Source organism: Toxotes jaculatrix, chromosome 9, assembly GCF_017976425.1.
Source record: "Toxotes jaculatrix isolate fToxJac2 chromosome 9, fToxJac2.pri, whole genome shotgun sequence".
In the NCBI taxonomy this organism is placed as follows: domain Eukaryota; kingdom Metazoa; phylum Chordata; class Actinopteri; family Toxotidae; genus Toxotes; species Toxotes jaculatrix.
In genome coordinates this window covers 23,578,721-23,603,881 of record NC_054402.1, presented here as the reverse complement: position 1 = coordinate 23,603,881, position 25,161 = coordinate 23,578,721, and the positions used below count along the sequence as shown (strand labels likewise).

The window sequence follows — 25,161 nt, the reverse complement described above, 5'->3', positions numbered from 1 at the left end:
GAAGTTTGGTTTAATCTGTATCGTCACTGCATGCTGTGCTTTGAACCTTTAACCACTCACTGATTTGCCAGTGAGCAGTCTACAACTTCAGATCCTTCATGCTGGGACTAGTCTTTTTATGGACGCCAGACAGACACAGATTAAGACAGTTCACTAAAAAGCTAATCTCACAGCCTATCACACCTGTGAGTACGAAACTGCTGTGTAGTTGTGAGATGTGTCCCTGTCAGCAGGGTGCGTAGCATTTGTTGTTTTAAGTTCAACATTAACCATCATGACTGTTGCTGTGGTAAGTGGATGGTTGTCATGTCCATCACAGGCATATCAACCACTAACATTGTGGCTTGTTTTTCCTGAAATTTTGGTCAGCATTGGTCAGATGGGCTAAATATTCGGGTAGACCTGGTTCAACAAATGAAAAAGCAGCTAAACTTCCATCCCTTATTACAACCTGTGTAACGCTGCCAGTGGCTGGCTGGACTTCAGCTGTCTGGCTCTGGCTGAGAAAGTCTCTCTGCGCTGACAAAGGCTTTGTCAACAAGCCTGTCCACCTGTTAATGTGTGTGTGGTTTGTAATGAGGTAGCTGAGGGGAAGCACCTGGCATACAAATGTAACCCGTTAATAAACATAGGAACATATGGTATTTAAGGACAAGAAATTGTTGCTAATAAATGAAATGATCTCTGTGGGATGCTTCAGCTGCAAATATTGACATAAGAAATAACAAATGGAATAAAGGCTATAACATAATATATGTATTGCATTGCAAATTGAGATGTACATGATCAGTGACTAAATGGACGATGGTTAAAAAACAAAGCAAAAAGAAAAAGTCACCACTGTTTAAACTTGTCATTAGCTTTTCTATGGTTAGAAAGTGTCTCCTCTGGGCTTATAATCTTCTGCTAATGAGTGAGTGAGATTACTCATCCAACAGGGAAGGAAAGACAAAATAGCCTCATAATGTACATTAGGAAGATGCACAAGGAGACTGAAGCCAGTACAGTGTGAAGAAATGAGCCAGCATAGGCGGGATACTCCTCAGGAGTCAAGCTGCTTAGAGCAGCTGACCTGTTGCCTCAAGGTCACCTGGAGGGCAGGACCTCCCAGCCTTCACTGGTTGTTTGCAGCTGCCTGTCGCTCTAAGTTTGATTTAAGCTCCTTTATATGACATCTTGTTATTGCAGATGATTGGCTTTGCAGCGGGGCTGCAGAGTAGAACAGGCAGCTGTTTGACATTGGCCTGTGTTACATTTTCACCTATAACATATCTAATTAAAGAACATTTGTGGCTGTTTGAACTAAATGCACAGACTAGTAAGCATGCATAGTCTGCACCATTATCCAACTTGGCACAAAGTGCACATCAGTGTACTGTTGTCAATACTTTTTTCCAAAGCAGATCCATGTATTGTATAGTCCCTGGTGAGATTAATTTAGCTGCTGTTTCCATTGGACTGATGAGGTGCAGATGGTTAAAAGCAGATTTTTTTTTTCCTCAGTGCTGTGCTTCAGGCTTTTTTAAATCTTGATGGGCTGTGTTTTTGATGATATTTCTGGTTTGCGGCTGTGACGGAGTTGTGGTCAGAGTGGTGTTGGAAAATTTAGGATTAGAATGAGCTTTTACCCTAAATGTTTGCCGGCTTCTACACGGGGAGGCATTTTCTCTTTGGCTCTGTATACTTTTTGTAAACATAAACTGGGCTTGTGAAATAGTTTTTTAGTGCTTTTTAAATGACTATGATAATGCTAGAATGATCAAGCACAAAGGCTTATGAGTGTCTTTTGCACATATTTTCATTTTATCTGAGAGGAAAGTTGATTTATTGCCCCTGCCTTGCTGTTCAACTATTTATCTGATCAAATACCAGTCTGACTTTGCCCCCGTTGTTATGGTAGTTAGTAGATTCCTTCATGGCTGATTTTTATCTTTATGTCTCCATAGTTAAAGGAGTATGCACATGTTGAAGTTGTGACCTAGTACAATAAATTATAGTGAAACTCAATGTGCTAATGGACCCCTAGAACCTCTCCATGGACCCCTAGCTGTCCCTTGACCTTACCATGAGAAGCACAGCTCTTTATTTTTTCGGATATAGGAACTGCTGTTGACAAGGTGAAGGTTTTCCTGGTCGTGTAGTTTCTCAGCTACATGTCGGGTGGATCCTGGGAGGAACCCATAGGATACACCTGACAGCCTGGCTGTTATCCAGACCTCCACCATCACCTCTACAACAGGAAGGACACTCGCACATGCATGTCTGCTCTCTCACAATAATGTACTTGAACTGTGTTATAGGAACTGCTCAGCAGGGGATTTATTTCCACTCTTATGACCTTTTAATGTGAATCTGTCACATCAAACTTGGGGATATCAACAAATGGCATGGCTTCTAAAGATACAGTCGTCATGCTGAGGGAAGTTTACTCCACATACAAATGAAAGAAATGGGCAAAACATTGGCATGGTTCATATGTGGGAAGACAGTGAGGGATCATGACATTTGTCACTGCACAAGGTTCATTGGGCCACCTGCATGTAGGGCGTTTGGATTTGGGCGTATTTGTAGAATTTTTGTTAATCAGAAATTTAACCAATGCTTCATAATCCACCATTGCTAAAGATGCTGGAAAGCTTAGCTTTATCTGAAAACTTAAGCTTTAGTTTGCACTGGAAAAAGAGATCTCTCTACATGTAGTGCAGGTTAACTTTGCTTGGTTTGTATCAGCTTTAACAAACAGTTAACAAGCTTTAGAGATGCTGGTAGGTTGATTTTGTGACTTTTGCACAGAGCCAAGCTAGCTGTTTTCCCTCTGATTCCAGTCTTTATGCTAAGCTAAGCTAACTATAACCTTATGTGTAGTGTATGGACAGGAGTGGTGTCCTGCAAAAAAGTGAAGGCATGTATTTCCCAAAAATGTTGAACTGTTCCTTTAAGTTGCTATGTACATGACCTTTTTAATGGAAAAAGTTGGAGAGCAGGCAGGGATTGGAATAAAGGCTTAGCAGTATGTACCAACTACCTGCAGCTCCATGTATAAGGTCACTGAGGATTTATACAGCTGTTCCATGTCGTACACATTAAGCCAGCCATGCCTAGTTTAAGCTCTGGCATCTGTGACTACAGTTTGAACCCAAGCATTAAGATGCGGTGAAGGCTTTGGACATATTGCTCTGATAACATTAAGCACAGATATCATACTAGACTAAGCCAGGAGTAGGACTGATAAGGTCTTAATGCAACAGCAGTTAATGGCCTTTGAACTCCTTTCTTAAGACATGGAAAGATTTGGCCAACATGGGTTATTGAAGGCCAAATCAGAGTCTGTGTCTAAGGCTGGTGGCAGTGGATATTCAAAACTATCATATTTGACAGTTATCATTCTCTAAATGGAGAACAGGAGTGAGTGAATTTGTTTTCTCTCTTTTTCTAGACTGTGCTCCTAGGTTGAATGACAAAGAAGATAAAGTTTGACTCATGGTTTCTTTTGTGTTCGAGCCATTGAAAAGGACAGTTACATTTGACACTAAAGGTTCTCAGCCCTCTGTTGTGTGTATTATACTATATTATTCCCTAACTGTGGTCATGGGGAGTCTTCCATCAGAGGTGAATGACACAAACAGGCTAATATCTGATATTTAACAAAAGACCAGTGTTTACCAACTGATACATGCTTGGGAAAACTAAGGAATGAGACAGAGATAAATCAGTGATGAGGTAAAGGGATGATTAAACTGAGTGAATGGAATGAACTTTAGTTGGTAATGTTGGTGGTATGTGTTGGAGGTTGTTTAGATGATGACTGCTGCTGATAAAGATGATGAGTATATGGGAAGTTGAGTCAGACATTGAGAAAGGAGTGTGTTGGAGACACTGGATGGGAATAGCTATTGATTCTAGGCTTTGCCAGACAGACATTAGGAGACACAGAGGTACAGATAGAGCTTTTACATTAGTGTGTGTTTTACCATTTGAGCGCACGTATCTTAAGCTATGATCTAGTGGAGGTTCAGATTAAACCAGCTCACTCACTGTGTTGTTAATCAGTGTGCATACACCTTTCTAAAGCTTGTCAGTGGATATTGAATAGTGGTATTCAGCATCATGGAAGTTAGTGGGCAAGTGAAAGCAGTTGAAGTAAATTGTGAAAAGTGCTTTCTGTTGTTCAAAGGTGAAGATCTGAGACCTGAAAGGGTTTGAAGTGGCAGTTGAAGTGTATGTTAATCAGGATTAATGTAGAGCACCTCGCATAGTGAGCATTACTCTCTTACTGTTGCATCATCACTTTGCAAATTAGGTGTTTTTCCATAGGGATCTTGGTTAGTGCAGCCTTAAGTGCCTCAGATGGCCGGAGGTGCAGAGTGTGTTGCAGATTATACAGAAACACTTTGTACGGAAAAAAGAGGATCTAGTAGATTGGAAGTAATTAGGGTACGTGTCTGGCTGTGAGTCAGAATATGTGTTACCTGTATGCTGATGACTCACAGTCTTGGAGGGTGTGTATGTACAGCATGTGTGTGTCTGGTTAGTTTTAGCCCGCTGCTGTGGGCAGCTGCTTTAGCTTTTCCATGCGATTCTTTCCCACATCCCAAAGCTAGCCCAGCGGTAGAGCCAGCCCCGCCCCGCTGGGAATAAATGTTAGTGACTGAGTCCTGCTTCTCCTCAGTATTACAGCCTTGACTGCTGTGGGACTGGAAACCACCTTGGAAATGAGTCAAAATCCACGCCAGCTTCACTGCCATTTTTGTACATGCAGTGTGACTGCAGGAGATGGGAAGTCCTCAGTTGACTTGAATATAAATACTTATGACAAAGGCTTTCAGAAACAGTTAATACAGTGCTGCCTTTCTTTTTTTCTTTTCATTTTTTGCTTTGGTTTAGATTCTTCTCAGCTGAAGTTTCTTTGTCTTGATGAAACTGTTTAGGGTATCAGGATTGATACTGTTTAGGGTAACAGGTGTTCCTTAATCCAGAGTCAGTGGAGTGTAACAAAAAATGCAGTACAATGGAAACATTCCCAGAGATTTAACCAGCACAATCAAGACATTTGTATATATGAATTAATTCATGTGGTTCTGTATTAAAAGACCGCTCGAACGACTGTCTCAGTCCGTTTCGTGAGTTTCTGTGACATACTTTGCCCACATTCTTGTCTGACAGGATGAAGCTGGTGTCGGCTGAGGATGGCAGTGCTCATTCATGTTTACCTGCAGCAGTGCTGACTAGCTCACTTCCTAATCCTGTTCCGTTCTACACTGTCGCACACACCCTCGACTGCACACCTTCACTCAGATTAACCAGATAAAACGAGAGGACTGCTAATCCCATTTCATCTGCTCCTTCACATCTTCTGTGTACACTGCCAGAGCAGAAGGAGAGGAACTGTGTGGGTGTTTGTGTGTGGTTCGGGTCTGTTTTGGAGCTGTTCTGTAGAACAGCTTTGTTTAATCCTGTTGTAACAGTTCGGCTATTTTACTAGCACCACTCTCTAGTTTTTCCAGAAACCTATTGGATGTTACTCAAGCACTTATCCCCATGTTAGTAACGAAAATAATCTGTGTTCAATAATAGACTGTGATGTTTATTTAAATGCCTATTAATGTGAGTCATTGTGTTACAGCCCTGCCTCCCACACATGGAGAAGGTAGGTGGATTGACGATTAAAAACCCCTCTCTTTACCCTCATAGTGTTCAAGTTAAACTGTAAATATACCCGTGGTGGACAACCTACCCTACCACCTGTTTACCATCTTCTCAGGTGTATTTCTGTTAGTGTTTTGTACCCCTAGTGTGTGTGTATTTGATTATCCCTCCTCCCTCTCCACTCATCCTTGTAATCATGGCAAACTGACCTGAGCCCTCTGAATCCTGTGCATACCTGTAATTATGTCAGCTCCTCTCCTGTGTACGTACCTGTGATTTTCCAGCCTCTCCTGTCAGTGTTGAGACACACCCACCCACTCTGTGTTTGTTATGATATGTCACCAAAGGCAAATATCAGTGTTTGCTGAAACAAGGGTGCATATAGTGTGCAGTGTTTGTGTATGTTTGTGTTGGATAGATGCAGAAGTCAGCACACTGGAGCATTTAAAAGCCACTCCAACTCAACCCTTTTTCAACTCAGATAAGCTGGAGTTTCTCTACTTTTAGCTTAGGTCAAATCTCTTGTTCTTATCTCTTGTTTAGATGTTTTCAAATTGAAAAAGGGAGAATTAGGTGGAGAGAATGAGGCATGTGTGTATCTGGAGAAACTGGAATCTGTTGAATGGGAAAAGACAAATGAGAGAAAGAGCTGGGCTTTGATTAATAGCACAGAGTGAGTCTGATGGCTGGATTCAGATTCCATTCAGACACAATTTATTTTGCTCTGTGTGTGATTAATACATGTATATGTATTAGTCACACATTTTTGTGCATGCCGCAAAATGAATAAAGCATATCCTTGAGAAACAGGAGGTGCCAGAAAAGGTTTGTTGAAGGTTACTGGCAGGGCTGGTTGATAAACTGCGTCTGGTGAGCTAACCACCAACATGCTAACCTGCCCAGAACATGCCAGTGCTAGCGAGCTGTTTCTTCCCTACCGAGCTGTTTACTCCATTTTTCCCCAGGATTGACCAAAGTTTCATTCAAAAAAAAACTAGCTTGCTAACTATCAGTTGGCATGCTAGTTAGCTCAGTTTCTAAGGTGGCATAGCTCACTGTTTATTCAAGAAACATTATTTATACTGTATTTTTTTATATTGTTCCATCCACTCCTAAAAGTGGATTAGTGCAGCACAGCTAACAACCTAAATGAGCTTATTCAGTTTCTTCCCTCAGAGGCCTGTACTGTCTAGATGGCTTGCAACTGATCAGGTCCATGAATGAACATTTATTTTCATCATGATTCAAGATGTGTTTATTCCAGAAAGATGATGAATCAAGTTTTTAGGGCTAACTGCATGGGCACATTTGTTTTAAAACAGTTCTCCTGCAGTACAGCAGGAGTTTTCTGAATGAGCAGTGTAACTTAGTGGAAAGGAACTGTGTGTGCGCGTGTGTTTTCCATAGCCTTGACTGTGGTGACAATACAGCAAACACCAGAATCCTTGGTTAAGACTGTGAAGGCTTCTTCTCACACTCAATATCTTTTGTTAACCTTTAACCAAGTCTTTCCATGGAGCTTTGATAATGCCAGCACAGTAGAGGCAGGTGTGGCCTTGGACTTGGAGAGAGAAAGTGAGAGAGGGATTGATAGGAGGAGGAGAAGGAGGAGGAGTGACTCTAAATAAGAGCGTGAGTAGGTGGAGTAGGAGGTAGGATGTGAGAAATGGCAGAAAAAGAACTGTGTAAATATCTTGGATTGGTGTCGTGAGGTTGAGAAAAAAAAAACTAAATGTGGCATGAAGGCATTACCACATACTAGCACAAAGAGAAGAAGAAAGTAAAGCAGCCTATAGAGCCTGAAGGAATGCAAAGACAAAGAAGGCTTTGACCGATAGGGGTTTCTGATGTCTGATACTCTTATCTGAGCAATGTTCAGCCATTCCTTGTCTTCACCTGCTCATTGCTACAGCAGATGAAAATATGCTGACGTATACCACAGCATGCCTTAGGTGTAAAGCAGGGTAACACCCTTGAGTTGAGACAGATAGAAAAGAGTGTAAAGGTTGTGGTGCCAGGTGAAATCCTTATCAGACCACTGTCTCTCACTTGCAGTGCCTATTTTTATGATGCATTCCCCTCCTGTGAAAGCCAGGTTGCTTTACTCTCTGGGTCAGGAGGTTAATGTTCACCTCTTATGCAATCTTTTCCATGGCTGAAGGTTCAGTTTGGGCAGTAAACGCCCAGTTAATGAAAACAGTCTCCTTTCTTATCTTGAGGTCAAAAAAGATTCAATACCATTGATGAGTCATAAACTGAAAGTTAAAAGGCCTTGATTTTGGAGTTTCATGGTGCACTGCTTTGGTGGGAAGCACTCTGTGTGGAGTTTGCTCTCATGTGTCTATGGCTGATAAATTTGTTTTCAGTTTAAAGTCCATTTCACTCTGAAAAGTGCTTTTATATTCCATTTTTAGCCATGGTAGCTCTTGGAATGGTACTTTGATTGGTTGATCCAGACTGAAATATCTGGAAAACTTATGCATTGCCATGAAATTGTTCAGACATTCATGGTCCTCAAAGATTGAGTCTGATTGAATCTTATGATTCCCTGACTTTTCCTCTTGCGACACCAGCAGGTCAGAGTTTTCACTTATCAGATGAGACGTTTGTTATTGTGAGCATGTTAGCATGCTGACCTCAGCATTTAGGTCAAAGCATTGCTGTGCACAAGTACAGCCTCACAGAGATGCTAGCATGGTCTTTGTCAGACTTGCACACTTTGTGACATTTCACAGGACCTCCATAATCCTCACCTGAAGAGTTTCTTTCCCAGAGTAGCTCCGTTAGCTGACCGGACTCAAACTGGGAATGATGCGATCACATGGTGAGCATGTTAAACCCCCAGCCAAGGATTTCCCAGTTGTTTCTTAATGAATGTATTTTTGTCCCCAACACAGCTGTGACACGCATACCTCCATAATAAACACAAATAATCAAAGCTTACTATCTAAAATACCCCAGTGGCCCTGCCTAGTCTAAGTATGAAAAGTGGCTGAGTAAGTGGCTGTGTGTGTGTGTGTGTGTGTGTGTGTGTGTGTGTGTGTGTGTGTGTGTGTGTGTGTGTGTGTGTGTGTGTGAGAGAGAGAGAGAGAGAGAGAGAAGGAATCTTCTGCTGGAACAACTGTTCATTTAGATCTGTCCCCAGTGGGATTACGTTGTTGTGTGCGTTCACAGAGGACATGCTTCAGAAGTTATTTCACTGAATCTATGTGCTTATTCATCAGCATATACTGAGTGTAGTTTTAGTGTAAATGTACAGAGGAAATCTTGGCCTTTATCAGCTCATTTATCTATACATAGTTAATCACATGTTCACAACTTTATGACCTCAGATTCACTAGAGAATATCCATTCTTCAAATTAGCACCAACAGTTCGAGGTGCTGCGTTTTATTAACGTCAGTACATATTGATCATGTGATTACTGAGTTAGTATAATTATTGTAAACCGCTGATGAAATCACTGAGAGGGATGGCAGCAGCTACAGGCCTCTGCACTACTGTGCTGTCATGGGCATGGCTGGGAGGATGGTGTGTGAATGTGTGTGTTGTAAGGGATGTGTAGCTGTCTGCTCAGTGGCTAACTGTAACCAAGTGACCTGCAACATCCTGAACAATAGTGTGTGAGAACCACAGGCTTATTTTTTTTTCTCTCTGGTTTGGTCCAGACACAGCTTTTGTTTCAGTAGAAGCCGTGTGCACGGGACAACAGTAGATGAAAATGAGAAGTAAAATTAGACTTAAAATGAGAACATGGATGTAGCTGAACGTTGTATTTTTGGAAATGACCGTAGGCAGTGGAAATCCTCTCAGTACAGCATGCAACATGTGTGTGTGCGTGCTCGCCCCTTTGGAGCAGTTGTGTATATCTCGGGAGCCCAGCCCTTGGTAATAAATCTGTTAGGAGGAGATTCCAGAGATGTTGCAATTAAAAGTGTGTGACCGGATTGCTGAGCTGTCCTCTTGTGCTGGGAGGTCTGCGATAGAGATTCCTCACAGAGTTCAAGCTGTTTGCATATAAATTCCCGAACATTTGTCAGGTTTAATGTAGGTGGATCCTGACATGTCAGCAGCCTCTTAATGAGAAACCGATGGCCTCTGAGGAGCCATTTTTCCAAACTGTCACACTTCCTTTCAAAGCTTTTTGTTCTTTTTTTTATGTTTTTCCACCTTTCCAGCAAAAAGCCCCCCTTCATTTCTAACCACCATGTTTCATCCAGCCTCTCTGTGCATAGACAGCTGAACACGTGAGCGACTATGCGTGCACATGTGCATGCAGGTGTTTACACCCCGTTTCTGCTGGAAGAATGTGACTGCTGAATGTTATCTACAGATTAATGCCTTCACAAGTAGAAAAATAGAAAAATGAATGAGAGGGAAGTGAAAGAAAAAGTAGAGGCATGGATAGAAGTAAATCAAATGGCTCCAAAATGATGTAAAGAGGGGAAGGAAGCAGTGTCAAGTATTGTGTGTGTGTGTGTGTTTGTTCTCATGGTCTAGTTTTGTTTGGCCTTGTGGCCCAGCTGTTATTAATGTCTAATCAGCAAAGAGGAAGTCCTTGGAGTAAACAGGAAATTCACTGTTTAGAAATTTAGCAACTTAATTCAAGACGTTTTAATGCTGTACAATAATTGTGGACTGGATACTTGACAGGCCCAATTTTTTTTTTACAGTCAGTCAATTCTGATGAAATACTTCCTTATTTACTTTGTGCATTCCAAACAGTTGTTGTCTGCATGGTGACTGTCAAAGCTCAATGCAGGGCAACTTAAGAAAACACATGCAAAAGACAAAACACAGGCAAAGGAAGAAAGCAGTCATTAATTTGATAACACATACTCAGCATTTCGAATTCCTCTCCAGTATTTGCAGTGTGTTTTTGTATTTTATTTGTGTTTTCTCACTTTACGTTTTCTAAATGTTGTGCATGTGTCAAATTGATATTTTCTTCATTTGCTTGTGTTTTGTCTATTTGCCGGTGTTGTCTTAAGTTGCACTGCGTTGAGCTTTCAGGGCCATTGTAGGTCTGCCATTGGTTTAAGCGTACACAGTAGGATCAGGAAGTGGAAGTGGAGGGAATATTTGTAACTGTTTAGATGAAGTGCTGCTTTGCTTTTTTAAGGGAAGTAGCTCAGCTTTTGATTTGAATTTACAAGAAACAGACATATTGCATGTATAAGATTATTTTTGTTGGCGTTAGAAAGCTTGTAAAATAGCCATCATGAGCAATCATGAGACAATAATACTCCATTGAGACCCAGGTCATTTCAAATGTTTTAGGGGTGTCAGCAGTTTCGCAAAGACAGCGAGTTAAGTGTCGTTACAGACGTCTTTATTAGATAAAATCTTATCCTCTTCCATCATGTATTTGGCAGAATAAACTGACTGACAGGACAATAGCCCATTTTCAGGAAAGAGCTAAAATAGCGTTGGTATTTTTGTCATTAAACTAGTTGAAATTAAAGGCACTATTCCAAATATCAGCTGTTAAAAGTTTAGACTGTTCATTATAATAAGGCTTATTATTCTGTGGCTATACTGTGGTCATCTATACTGTGTTGGTGTGTATTATGGGCTGGAGTGTAGGGTGCAGGCAGGCCACCACTGTTTAACCTACAGCTAAAGCTCATCTCCATATAAGGCCTGCTGCTGATAAAATAAGCCCCCCTATCATAGAGGAGGAGAAGAGGGATGTGGAAGAGACAGAATAAGAAAAGATAAAAGGGCTGGAAAAGGAATAGTAAAAAGAGACAGATATAGAGTAGAGAAAGGAAAAGTGATAAGAGACAAAGATTGAGACAGGTGGAGATCAATAGGCAAAGAGCCAGTGAGAAGCTGGGGCAGCAGCAGGAAAGATATGCACCAGTGGTAGAAGAGGGTGGGAATGGGGGTTGGAGAGGCAGAATGTTCCTAATGTTTTGAGTTCCTTCCCTCAGCAAGTCACCACCTGCCCCGTTGACTGGAGAGGCCTGTAGACTGTGGGAGAGTAGAAGAGTGTGTGCCCGTTTCCTTTTACCTTTATAAACATTTGAAAACAAAGACATTTTTTCATACACAAGATTGTGCAGTTGATGTAATACATCATCAAGATTACCAAGAGTGTTTCAGTGTCTTATGTTGCTGTACCATTTCCCTTTTCTCTTTTAGAATAAGTTTGGTCTACTAACTGCATTGTATTGCCCCCAGTATCTACAAAGGCCTGGATCTGACCCAAATATTCACTGGGTCAGTTGCACGTACTTTCATTTATTACAATATCGACTTTTTGTCAATATTCAACATGTCAAAAGAATGTTCTGTCTCATCGGACCAGAGGATCTTTTCTGTAATGCTCTCAGAGTCCTGTAAACGCCGTTTTGGCAAACTGCAAGAGGGCTGTCATATTACTGTCTTTTACTCAAAGTGGCTTCCATCTAACCACTCTGCCGTAAAGGCCTGTTTGATGGAGTGCTGCTGACATGGTCGTCCTTCAGGTGGCTTCTCCCTTCTCTGCACAGGAACCAGGCAAGGCCCTTCTTGCCTGCTTACTCAGTTCAGGTGGAAGAGTTCTGATACTCCCAAAGTTTCTAAACTATGTTCACTTCAGTTCAGTTTGCCACAGGTGGACTCTAGTCGAGTCCTGCACACACCTTAAGAATACTTAAAGCAAACAGGAAGCACCTGACAACAATTTGGAGTGCCGCAGCAAAGGGTCTGAATACTACGTCTTTAACTTGGTATAGTACTTAGCAGGTATGTGTCAAACTTACTGGCCTCATACAGTGACAGCATCATGTTGACAAAACCAGCTGGAAAAAAAACGCCAAGTATAAAGTCGGGTGTTAATTTAGAGCACAGTTTTGTGGTTGGCGCCTCATATCAGAGCTTATTATTAGTCAAACGATTCTGCAGAAGAACCAGCAAGTTGCAGCCTTCCAGTAATGACTTGAATGGATGAACAGCCAAGCTCCATTCATCCACACAGAAATCTCTGATTCAACCACTTTCTCAGTTCAGCCGAGCATTATGCCTTTATGGAAGACGCTAGACTCTTTAGGAAATGCCTGCATGACCAAAGTGCTGCCGCAGTGGAAAAGTGGGTGTGTATGTGTGTGAAGGACAGGGAGTGTCTCTGTATTTGGAGGGTACAGTACGTGTGTGTGAATTGAAAAAAAAACTACAAGTCGGTTCCCGTTATTAACTTGATTTCAAGCCTGCTGCCTCTTTTTTTTTTCCTCTTGGTGTCTCATCTGTTCACAGTGGAAACATCACTCTGCTATGGTCTGGTACACACAGGGCACACACACACACACACACACACGCACGCACGCACACGCTGTGATGATTCACTTAACCCAAAGCAGTGAGGACAGCAAGAGAGAGGCACACTAAGTAGGTTGAGAGAAACAGGAACTGTTTGAGTGAGTGCATTTGGCCCCTGGGAACCCCCTTGTGTCAATATAGTCCTAGGCCACTATAACCTGGCAGACCGCGAGTTATGTCACAAAACACACACACACACATTCATCCTCATTTAATATCTTTATATCTCCTTACTGTAACACTTTCGCCATCTGTCACCAACTTCCTGCCCCTCATCCCCTTTTTTGATACTTCTCTTTCATCATATTTCTCTCTCTCTCTCTCTTCTGCCCTCTCGTCTGTTTCCAGACTCGTTTGCCGCCCACATGGCTTGCATTCTTTCGCTCTGACATCACAGCCGCCCTGCACTGCCATTTATTTTTTCTCTTCATTTTTTTTGTTTCACCCTCCTTAGTTTCTTGCCTCATTTACCAGTCTGAGATCCCTCCCTCCTTTAAATTTTTGTTTTCTTAAATTATTGATAACTAACAAACCCAGATGATATTTTTATTGAAGGCTGATGCAGGACTTTGTCTTAAATAGTTGCTATAATGCACCATCATTCAGGTAGCTTGAAAGAATGGGAAAGGGGAAAGATGAATGTGGGAGAGAGGGAAAGTGAGGGAAAGGTGAGGGGAGGAGAGGGTGAGAGAATGACAGTCTGGCTAATGTCAGGATATTGTTTGCGTAAATGTGTTTTAATTGGGGGAGAAACATGCAGATTTACTGCGCCTTTAAGCAGTCAAAGTTCAAAGGGGCACTTCGTATTTTTTATTCTCTGATGTTGCTCCTCCTCTGGCTTTTGTCTCACAGCTCACATTGACAGTTGTACTCCACAGCAAAGAAAGGCCAAAAGTTCATGTAATATTTATTGTTAAAGCTATTTTAATGACATGTATTAGTACCGATTACAAGAGCGGCTTTGTTATGGTCAGAGAACCTGTGGAGTTTCAGGAAGAAAGCCAGGCCCGCTGGAAAGTAACAATACACAGAAACAGACATGCAAGGAGGAGATCACAGAATAGAGTTCTAGTAATATTGCATTGTGTGTAAAATGTGCTCATGCTGCTTTATGACATTTAGAGGGTCACACAAAACTGAATAACCTGATTGCAAATTATTCATCTTGCTTTCCACTTAGCTTTAGAGCTGATGCCACTTCTTATTTCCTCATGTTTAAGTTAGTGCTTCTGTCATTGACTATTTAAAATGCTTACGTGTTGGTGTCAAACCCCGTAAGCCAACAGTCTACCAGGGACAGGGCGTTCTTGGTAGATCGTTGGACAGTCTCTCATCACAGAGCAGCTTATAGGACCAACAAGACAAATTCCCCTAAATAAGGTGTGTTCTTTTAACATAACTTAAAACTCAGAGGAGCAAACTTAATGCTTTTGGTTGAAAGCCAGTTATAGCGTAATTCTGCCTATTGGGACTGAATTTTGTAATAAAGATGGGTGGGGTCATCATATGGACCATATGTATGTCTGATAGATGATATTATTGTAGAGGACTGTTTGTGTTTCTTCAACAGCTTTATACCAATGAAACCAAATATATACCAAATCCTATCTTCTGTCAGTTTAAGCTATGCAAACTCTATTTGCAAAAACTACTTTTGCCATAGCCTAGCATAAATCAATGTCCTTAGCACTTGGAATTTGTCTGTCTGATGAAACCTTTTACATAGGCTGAAAATTAACCCTTTCAAGCTTGCAAGTGAAAGTTTTGTCAGTATGATACAACTGGTAGAGGGCTCATCCCGAAAGAATCTAAGGAATGCTGGACCTTTCTTGAAGACACTTTTGGTACATACTGTATTTTGGGATATTCAGTGCTTTAACTGCTTATCATTTTTATACACAGAAAGCAAACTCCCCTAAACCTCCATAATGCAGTTTTATTAGTATAATGATGTTGATTCTTACTGTACTGTGTGTGTATGACAGGACCCACTTGTAAAGCCACTGCTCAATAGAACTGCTAGTGGTCATAAACTCCATAAGATACCTTTAATTAAGTAAGTGAAACCTGAAGTTCTGAAACACTCGCTGGTGATATTGAAAATGCGCTGATCCGACCCATTTAATTTTGAATTTGATGATACTGATTCTCTCTCCTGATTCCCAGTCCTAACCTCGATTCAGAAGCATCATCACTTTCTCTCTTTCCAAAAAATTAAGTCTGAAATCTGGTTAAAGCCTGGTCAGACCTTGTGGTGGCACAAAAAAGTCAGTGGCCTGCCGTGCCAGAATGATTGTAAGTGATAGAGGAGTTGTATAGTGACACTGACATTAGCCTAATACTAGTTTGGAAAACTATAATTTCATGAAGTTCACAATCCCCCTCTAAAGTGGATGTTCATGCCTCTGTAGTGTCCTTAGATGCTGTTAGAACCATGGTCTGTGACATGCATGACATATTTAGCATTAGCGTGTGTTCAAATGGGGATATCCGCTGTATTCACTGACATGTCATATGACACAACTTTGTCAAACAATGTTTAGAGCACAGCTTATATTTGGTGCACTCATTAGTATGAGCACATAGTTTGACCTAATTGAATTTAATACTTCCAGGATGCTGTGGGGAGGCTTAGGGATCAAGTTGTAGCGTGTAAATTGTATGGTGACATGCTGCATTGTGGGTACACAGCATGCATGGTAACAGTTGCCTTTTGTTTACATGGAGCAGATACATCACATTTAGCTGAATTACATTATAGTCTCCCCCAGTATGATGAATGAATGAGCCACAGACGAGATGGTGTGGTGTAGCGTTGCGAAGGAAAGATTACACAACATTACAACATAACACAGTGATTAGCTGTACTGGCTAAAGCTTCAGGCAAGAGAGGGCAATAATGCAGATGAGCCTTCTACAAACCAAGTCTTACCAGTGCAGTACACTGCAGTTTGGTATTAGCTCATAATAAATATGACTGATTAGTGTGGCATGATGTTACATGACGTTCCCAAGCCCTATTTCTGGACCATAGGGGCAACGGAGGGAGAGTGGAAAATTGCTATATATATCCAAGATTATTCTGAACAAACTTTTCTGGAGAGGAAGTGAGAGAGGAAAGAGGAATTTAAGGGGAGGCAAGCAGAGAAGAGAACGAAAGAGCGAGAGAGAGAGAGGGAGCAGGAGGCGAAAGTCAAGTTCCCATTTCTAATTTCCCACGGAGTCAAGGTCGCATGCATTGCCCTGAAGGTGGTCAGTGGGATTTGAGATTTTTTTCCTCCCTTTGCTCAATAAAAACAACGTGATGTTTAACTTGGTGTTTTCCCCCAAAGTGATGTGTGTGTGTGTGTGTGTGTGTGTGTGTGTGTGAGATAGAGAGGCTGTGCTTTGAATAGGAAGTGATGAGGGCTATCAGTCTGATCCCAAAAAACGTAATCACACACATTGAATATTTGTGAAATACTGCAGTCATTAACCCTTCAGTGACCTCAGACAAAGACGCAGTCCTGTTTAAATAAAATAACAAATTTGATGCACCTGCCTCAGCACTGCTGGCCAAATGTTGCATTTAGCATCATAGCCTGTTGTTGAAAAGCTCCTCTGCTGGCCAAATGGTAGATATATAACAATGTTTGTTTTGTTTCCATGCCCCTCATAGTGCTTTTATATCATTTTCTGCATCAGAGTTGTAAAGGACAGAAGGACAGGACCTTATCAGGAGCCAGTGAGTCATTCGGCAGATGATAATATTTGTGTGTGTGTGTGTGTGTGTGTGTGTGTGTGTGTGTTCTGGTTAATGCTGTTCAAAACTATGCACTGCCTGTTCCAGCTCAGTGCAGTTAGCTTTGAATGGAATTGGAAGTGGCAGATTGGACAAGAAAGTGCACAGGAAAGGGTTAAAGTCTGACAGCTGAGGGAGATACTGGTGGTCAGATACAGCCCCTCCTCCCTACAGCTCAGCACAAATATGCTGCCTCAGCATGAGCCTGCAGAAACACACACTAAGGCACACACCTTTGCATTCTCCTCACTTGCCAAAAGTCACATGCAGCCAGAGACATTAACTCACACGAATAAACAAGTGAAATCTAGTTGATATGTTGGGTGTTAAACAGCAGTAACCCCTCTATCTTCTCCTGTATCTCTGTTTCCTGCTGTCTGACCAGTGTATTCTCACACTGTGGTGTGACACACACGCACACACACACACACACACACACACACACACACACACACACACACACACACACACACACACACACACACACACACACAGAGAGAAAGGGAGAGACAGGGAGAGAGCGTCTGGAAAACATTACTTAGATTCCTGCAGCAAGGGCTCTGATTATACTGGCAATGAAGAGAGAGAGACGAGTGAGAGAAGGGGGGGGGGGGGGCATCAAACGAGGTGCACAGGGTTTAATATCTGACTCAGACGCTGCTGAGCCTGGTAGAAGCTGTGTGTTTTCTCTTGCCCGCTCAAGCACACAGGGAGATGTGGATGGAGTTATTTTCAGGCTTTTTATATCTGCCTCAGCAAAAACCTAATAGCTCCTTATTGAGTTTCATTTTTGGGGGGGCTGGCCAGAAGAGGGCAGTGTGGAGGAGGAAGAATGTGTGTGTGTCTTCAGTTGTCCATGTTTTCCCAGGGTGTGTTCTCATATATTGTCCCTATAGTTCCCTTTGATGAGAGATGAAAGTTACACCTGCTCTTTTCAGGATGTTTCATTGCTTAGTGGTTTGTTCAGTTGTGAGGAACTGTGATAATAAATGAAAACTGTTCTCTTTTGCTCAACTGATCATTTACCACATTGAAAAGACCCTTGAACCATGTTTTTTTCTAAAGAGAAGAGACAAGCTTGAGGTGTGTGTGAATAGAAAGTATGACTAGACTGATCTTGGCCAAGATTTAACCTTGAGCGCTGTAAGCCTCAGAGCTAACTGAGGCTCAGTCCCTTCCCCTTTTTCATTACATCTCTCATCATTTTAAAAATCCTACTGGACATACACTGTACTGGTATAAAATCGGTCTTGGTTGGTGTAGGCACAAGATAAAGATAGCTAAAATGGACCTAGAGAGGAATATGGAGTAAGAGCAACCACTGTTTCATTGGATTTATGGGCCTATTCTCTTAGATCCACAGGAAGGAGCAAGTCATCCTAATGAGGCCTATAAACCCTGGCTTTCCTGCTGTTGGGCTGCTCTTTGAAGCTGCTGCTTGTAGCCTCTTCCACCACGGACCAGTATGCCCCACTTTGTCCAAAATATGGCCTTTGTCCATAAGCTGTTTTATTTCTCTTGTTTGTATTTTAATCAAAAGAGATCTTGAACTTGCTAGAAAGGAATGTTTCATGCATCCTGGTACATGAAAAGATTAGTTCATAATTTCAGAAAATATGCATATTGGGTTTTTGCGGAGGGTTAGATGGTAATATTGATACCACCCTCATATCTGTCTATTAAATATCAAGCTACACTCGGTGACTAAGCTTTACGCTATGCTATCGATGGTTATCTTAGCATAGCAAAATGGCTCTGTTCTAATGTAAAAAAAAAAAACCCACCAACAAACAAAACATACAAAAACCACATCACATTCTGTGGTTATAAAGTCACTGCGTCCAACCAAGAATTAGTAAGTTCATAACCCCTGTAAAACTGCGACTTGTCATTTTTATTCTTCGATTTGTGTACGGATTAAACACTGAAGATCAGGTGGTAGGCAGAGTTCTTACAAACCCTTTGGACAGAATCAGGCTTGGTCTTCCCCTGCGTACATTCTTAATGCTAAGCTAAGCTAATTGTCTCCACTTTCAGCTTCATATCTCATCGGCAGACAGTCCCAGAAGCTTACTGACAGGTGACTCTGCCTTCAAACACACACACATACTTCAAACAAGCCATCGTTAATGTCTGAGTATTAATCCGGCAACTGTAGTGGAAACTTGTCTTCCTCTTTGTTCTCAGAAACACATGCTCATTGCCTGTAATATGTCAGTTGTTATTAGTGTTAACAAGCAGATGCATTAGACTGCGGAGGCCTTTGATCTGCAGCGAGGGTGTGTGTGCGTGTGTGTGTGTGTGTGTGTGTGCAGCAGTGGTCTGGAGTAATTACACTCTCTGTAATGATATTGGACTAATGATGGTAAGTCCTTGTGCGTGCATGCATGCGTGCATCATTGTATACATGTAGGTGTGGGTGTATGTTATGTGTGTGTGAGCTGGGCGCAGCAAGCATTGAGAGCCATATTTATGACAGACTGTCTGGTCTCTGCTGCTTGTAAATCTCAGAGAGGGGAAGCAGGGAGTGAAGGAAGAGAGAAGATGGAGGAGGGAAGGAAAGGGAAACTGTTTTGGCTCAAATAGGTAATTATTTATTGGCTCACACTGCAGTTACCACTTAAGAGTTTCCCTTTTTCACATAGCCACACTTGGATGCACACACACTGTTTTCCCCTTTGGCACCATCTTATCTTTCTCAGCCTTTTAGCTCCCCAGAGATGGTTAAGGCTAGGTGTGTGTGTGTGTGTGTGATAGATGTGATTGCTCTCTCACACCTTGTTGCTTCTTTTAAGTGCAGAGGGAGAGCAGGAAAAGGGGAACTATGGTAAGTTTTTTAGCATAAGTGGCTGTTGGATTGAGGAGAGGGCGACTAGAAAAGCACAGAGAGAGAGAGGGAAGGAGGGGGGGGTTATGTGTCACCCAACATGGGGACTATTTCCTCTGGAGGGAGGGAGGGAGGGAGAAGAAAAGTGGGTGAACGAGTGGTGAGAGAGAGAGAGTGAGGTGTGTGTTGAGCGTGTGTGAGCAGCAGTAAGAGGAGAAGCTATGGCAGCTGGCTCACAGGACGGAGGGGAGAGCTTCTAAAAACAAACTCTCGGCTAAATAGTGGTCGTGACGCGGCGCTGGAGGCCATATTCTTATAGCTGGACTATCGGCTCGGTGGAAACGAAAAAACCCTGTCCAAATCACTCCAGAGCAGGACAGGAGCCATGAAGTACAGACCTTTGGTAAGACACCTAGCCGCACATTTGTCCTGAAGAAAAGGTCAGTGAGAACGTGGGGAAATCAGGACACTTTTTTATGGTTTAGTGTTAGTCAAGACCTGCTTGTCTACACATGCAGGTCTGCATTCAGGAGTGTGAAAGAGTTTACGTGTGAGATGGATTTGCTTTCGGCCAGGCTATTGAAATGGGTGATCGAGATTATTGGACTGGAACAGGATTTTTTTTAGGAGCAGCTGTATTAGTAATGAGTACCTACAGTGCCTTTTGAATTGCGTAACAACCTTGACAGTGTGGTCTTGAACTACAAGGACACAGGTAAGACACACAGGTGAAAGAGAGAGCCGGCACAGCCTGCAGTATTCTTCTTCTTCTCTACCTAAACTTAGAAAATCTCCTCCTTGATCTCAGCATCCTTCTTCACCTTGACTCTGTATTTGTCACAGTGATGTTAGATCTATTTGTATTTGTATCTGTTTGATATCTGAGAAGGTGTGTCCTCATTGCTCTTTGTGTGTGTGTGTGTGTGTGTGTGTGTGTGTGTGTTTGCACCGCCCCAGGGCGAGGCAATCACATGGTGGTGCTGTGTGGCCGGGCAGCATTCTTTGGCCCTCACCGTGAGTAAGAGTGAACATGTTAATGAAAAAAGTATGTGAAGTATCAGGACAGATGATGATGATGATGATGTATCCTTTTTGGTGCTGCATGTATTTTCTCTTACTGATAATGAATTCAAGATGCTGGATCTCCAGCAGAACTCCCACAGTTAAACTGCTATAGAACTAGTTACCACCACATTTTGGCACATGCACATGCATCCATAAGGATCTGATCAATTTTACGAGCTTCCTGTGCTTCTACAGCAGTGTGTGTGTGGACTGATCTATTTGTCAGAATAGTACAATGCACTGAGAGATTCCTGACACAGCTGTCATTACTGCCTGCTGGGCATCTGACTTCAGTTCAATGGGTAGTTTATGTTGGGCTCGCCTCACCCTCTTCAGGCTTTCCATTCTAGTCACTTTCTGGAGTGCGTTGAGACTAAGTAGCGATGAAGTGTGACAAGTGAAAAGCCTCTGAATGGCTCAGTAAACCAGTTTATTTTACCTGGAAGACAAACCTAATGACTTGAAAACCTCAAAGCTTGTTCTCCACTGAGTGTCATTGGGATTGGGTAAGTTACAGAGTTGCTGAATTCTTTCGGACTGACTGACTAACTCATAAATGCCTCATAAATAATGATTAATGTGTGATTTGAAGGTCAAAGGTAAAGGTGACAGTGTAAAGGATTCGTGTCACTTTGTTTCAGTGTTAACCACTAGGCTTAGCAAAACCAGGGTGAACCTGTCCAATATGGATGAAATCTTTCTTATAGTTCTATCTGGAGCTTTCCTGTACCAATATGAGAGGCTTTGTACCAGTACTTCTAGGTATTATAACAGTATATTTTGCATAATGCAGTTGAAGTTTTGCTTTTAAAATCAGCTTCTTTTTACTGTTGGTGAAGTTCATTTTGTACCACTATCAGCATAACAGTCCTAATAACAGACAAGGGTTTTTTAATGGTTGCAAGTGATACTTATGTGAATCCACAGTAGGGACATTGTCTTTTCACTTGCTCCCTGCCCCCTCCAGAGAATTAAACCTCAGGGTGAGCTGTGGAGTGGCACACCTGGAGCTGATTGGAATGCATGAAAGTAGAGACATGCTTGCTTCGCACTCAACCATCGTGGCTCTTTACTGACATAGTGACCAAGTACAGCATTGAACCCAGTCTGTGCTGCTTGTGATGTTTTGGCCCGTATTTCCTCAGGTAGGCAGGTTCATTTCTACGGCCCGTCCCACCTGTCTGACTGCTCTGCAGGGCGATTCCACTGTCTCTTGGGATGGAAATGAACATGGTTACGTCTAAGCCTGGAGGGGTGTTTCCATGGTAATCATAAGCAAAATGTCAATAAGCCGGGATTCTGTACAGGTGTGGAATGGGAATATCCTTCAGTCATCTGTTTTCAGTCTCAGCTGCAGCGCACATGATAACATAGAGAGCACTTTAGCTTACCACCAGTTAGACATATTTTTAATGTGGGTATTCTATTTCATTGTCTTTAAATCTCAGTGAAAGTCAGATTTTGATAGGAAGCTACCTGCATATTTATGGACCACTTCCCTTTTTAATAAAGCCTTCTGACTTCTGGCTCAAAGCCAACAGAGCTTCTGATGTCAGACTTGGTGTCGTTCTGGCCTTTCTATATTTTCACAAGGGCAACATTCATGTCTCAAAAATAAATCAGTATTACTTCATTTCATGCCCCTTTCTTTCTACCAGCTAGTGCAGAATAGATGAGAGATGAGGGAAATCAGTGCCAGACGACTGATTCATAGTGGAAAAATTTAGAAAAAGGGCAAAACATTCTGCGAGTAGCTAACCGTTCCTTCATCAGAGCCACACGCCTCACTCATTTGGTTATCATTACAGAACTTTAATCTCTCATGTGAAACAGAAGTCAGAAGAAATTGGGGTTTTTCCTTCTAACAAGGCTAACTGCTACACTGCTCTGTTCTCCTTTTTGCATATTTAATCTGGATCTTTTACATGCACATGTATTTAACCCTAGTCGGTTTAAGTTCTCTGGGCCATGATTTGTTTATTAGCTCTTTGAATCCCATCCAGACTGAGAAAGACCTACTACACATAGATCTGCTATATGTGGCATCATGTCATACAAGGAGGAAAATAATCATATTTTACAATGTTAAAATATTTTTGGGATGTATGGACTAATGCGGTTCTTAAAGGGGTGCACCGCCAGTTTTGCACAAAAAGTTTACTCATACTGTTTTTATCATTTTATTCTTCATCATTTAAAATTATGTAAACAACTCATTGATTATCAAAACTGTGCAAACATTGGTGACACATGGGTTTATTTTGACATTAACCAAAAACTAATTCTCTCTGTAGGTATGCATAAAGTTCAGTCATGCTAATGGATAAGATTGGCACTGGATCTTGACCTTCATGTAGTAAGTGCTCAGTAGTGAAGCAGTGAAGTGGAATCACTGTCAAGTTATGCAGATTAGATGTCTGTTATGTGTTAAAACTCTCATCATTAACCATCCATACTCTCATCATGTGCACTGTATGGTGCGCTGGAAGCAGCAGGTTAGATGAGGTTTACATAAACAGTGTGACATCTGAGCTCTGTTAGTGCGCCCGGGGCGACGTAAAGGTCAAGGAGAGAGCTGCTATTGTTCGCAGTCTGGCTGGATGATCAAATCCCTCTGCTTTCTCCCCCTTTCTCTGTGTGTCTCAGATGTGGTTGCTTGTACAGTCTGTCATTTTAGAGAGGACAGAGGGACTAAAAGGAGAGGAAAGCACACAGGAGTGAGAAACACAAAAATGTGAAGAATTGGTACAAAAAACATGGGGAGAGGAAGCAAGATTCAAGATCAGTTAAATACCACATGGTACTGGGATCTCTGCTTGTATCAGTCTACATTCTGAAAACGTGTTGTGCTGTTTGTTGGGTACACTTCTAATCTCAGTGTTCACACAGGCTGGGTTTCAAACCTCAATACTTTTTCAGTACCAACCAAAACGTTTCCATAGAACAGTTGACAGAAGAACTATCAAGTATCATAAGTAGGCATTGAATGTCTGGTCAGGTTTGCAGTTTCTAATTTAAATCAGAATTTTGAAGTTAATTATAGTGTATTGTGTTCAGGCAAAGTGTATTTTTTGAATGAAAGATGATGAAAGATTTAGTAGAAAAACATGTTTATGCCTCAGTGATAAGGCAAAGACTAAAGAAATACTAGGAGCTCTGTGAGGCTGCAGTTTGGAACAGCAGTGCTGAGATAATGTTAACATACTGATGTTTAGCAAGTGTGATACAGTCCACATTTACCATTTTAGTTTAGTGTGTTTGCATGCTAACATTTCCTGATCAGGGGATCACCAAAGCCATTGTGCGTCACAGTCTGGGAACCATGAATGCATTTCATGGCCGTGCATCCAGTCCAGTCCAGCCGTTGTGGACATGATTCATTCTGTACCATAGTAGTGGACCAACTGATGGACACTGCCATCCCAAGAGTTGTGCTGCTAGCATGGCTTAACATTTCAAGTGAGGCCCTTCAGGTCTCCTCCTGCTAACCTGGCTCCAATACGACTTGTTTGCTGTGCAGGATTTGGAAAACGTGACGACATGTAGGAACTGGGTAGGCACGTACTTGGTGTGTTCCTGAGACGGGGTGGAGGTCCGGTGTGCAGTATTACATGCAGGAAAGCCAAACAGTGAAAGCTGTATTGGAAAACAATGAAGTAATGGGGAAAGAAGGCAAGAGACTGAAGCAAGGAGGAAAAGTGAATGAGAGATAAAATGTATAGAGAAGGAAGAGCTGAGGAAATTAGGCTCTGGTTTCTTTCCTCCCAGACACCATAATATTTAGAGGGTTTTGTAATAAACCATGACACCTTAATGTAAATGAATGTCAGCTTCGCTGCTGCCAACAGTGATTTAACCTGTTCCCAGATGATGAATTCCTTTACGTTTGGTCTAAATGCCTGCTGTCTGGTAATTCTTTCCCATGGAAAAATCCTCTGCTACACAGGAAGTCATATGTTTCCAGCTGCAGCAACAGCAGTGTGTTTGGATCAAGAAATAGAACTGGATAGTTAGCATGAGCATGAGCAGCAATAGCTGAAATGCCTGAACAGACAAGAGTAGAAAGTGTTCATCATTTGAAAATCCAAGGTGAAGAAATCAAAACACTGCATATGCTGTTTGATTGACAGGTGAGAGGTTCAACGCAAAAGTGTCACAGTAATGACAACAATGAATGATAACAAAGAATGTTAGTCGCACACACTCAGCTCTCAGGATCCACACACACACACTCCCACATACACAGCTGCAGTTTCTTTGCTTTTTGAGGAGATGTGTGAAACAATAGGTCACCAGAGATCATGACGTCCAGGGGTGAGAGGGACAGGGATGTATGGGATAGAGTTACCACACATATGAACTCCAGGACTTGATGCAGACTATCCCAAAGCTTCTTGATCTTTTCTTTCCCTTCCCTTAAAGTTATAATCCTTAAGATTTCAGTCCCAGCTGATTTGGCAACACTTGTGGTTGCTGCAGTAACACCAAGTGTGGTTTAATACTACAGCTAACTAATACTGAGCAGCTTATGTGTCAGAAAT

At 41.9% G+C, this 25,161-nt stretch overlaps 1 protein-coding gene across 4 annotated transcripts in view; it reads left to right on the top strand.

The window, feature by feature from the left end:
- The window catches only part of LOC121186891 (unconventional myosin-Ic-like), a 53,515-nt gene that overhangs the window by 5,551 nt on the left and 22,803 nt on the right, over nt 1–25,161 (top strand). The window contains exon 1 of one of the 4 annotated variants that reach the window (XM_041045773.1): nt 14,309–14,327. The exons of 2 other annotated variants lie outside the window; for them this stretch is intronic. Coding sequence is in view for 1 of the 2 variants with exons in the window: in XM_041045770.1 (XP_040901704.1) it covers nt 19,941–19,958 (18 nt within the window). In the remaining variant the exon portion in view is untranslated. Of the gene's footprint in view, nt 1–14,308; nt 14,328–19,809; nt 19,959–25,161 lie in introns of those variants that run through there. One more of the 4 variants, XM_041045770.1, reaches the window with a different exon arrangement.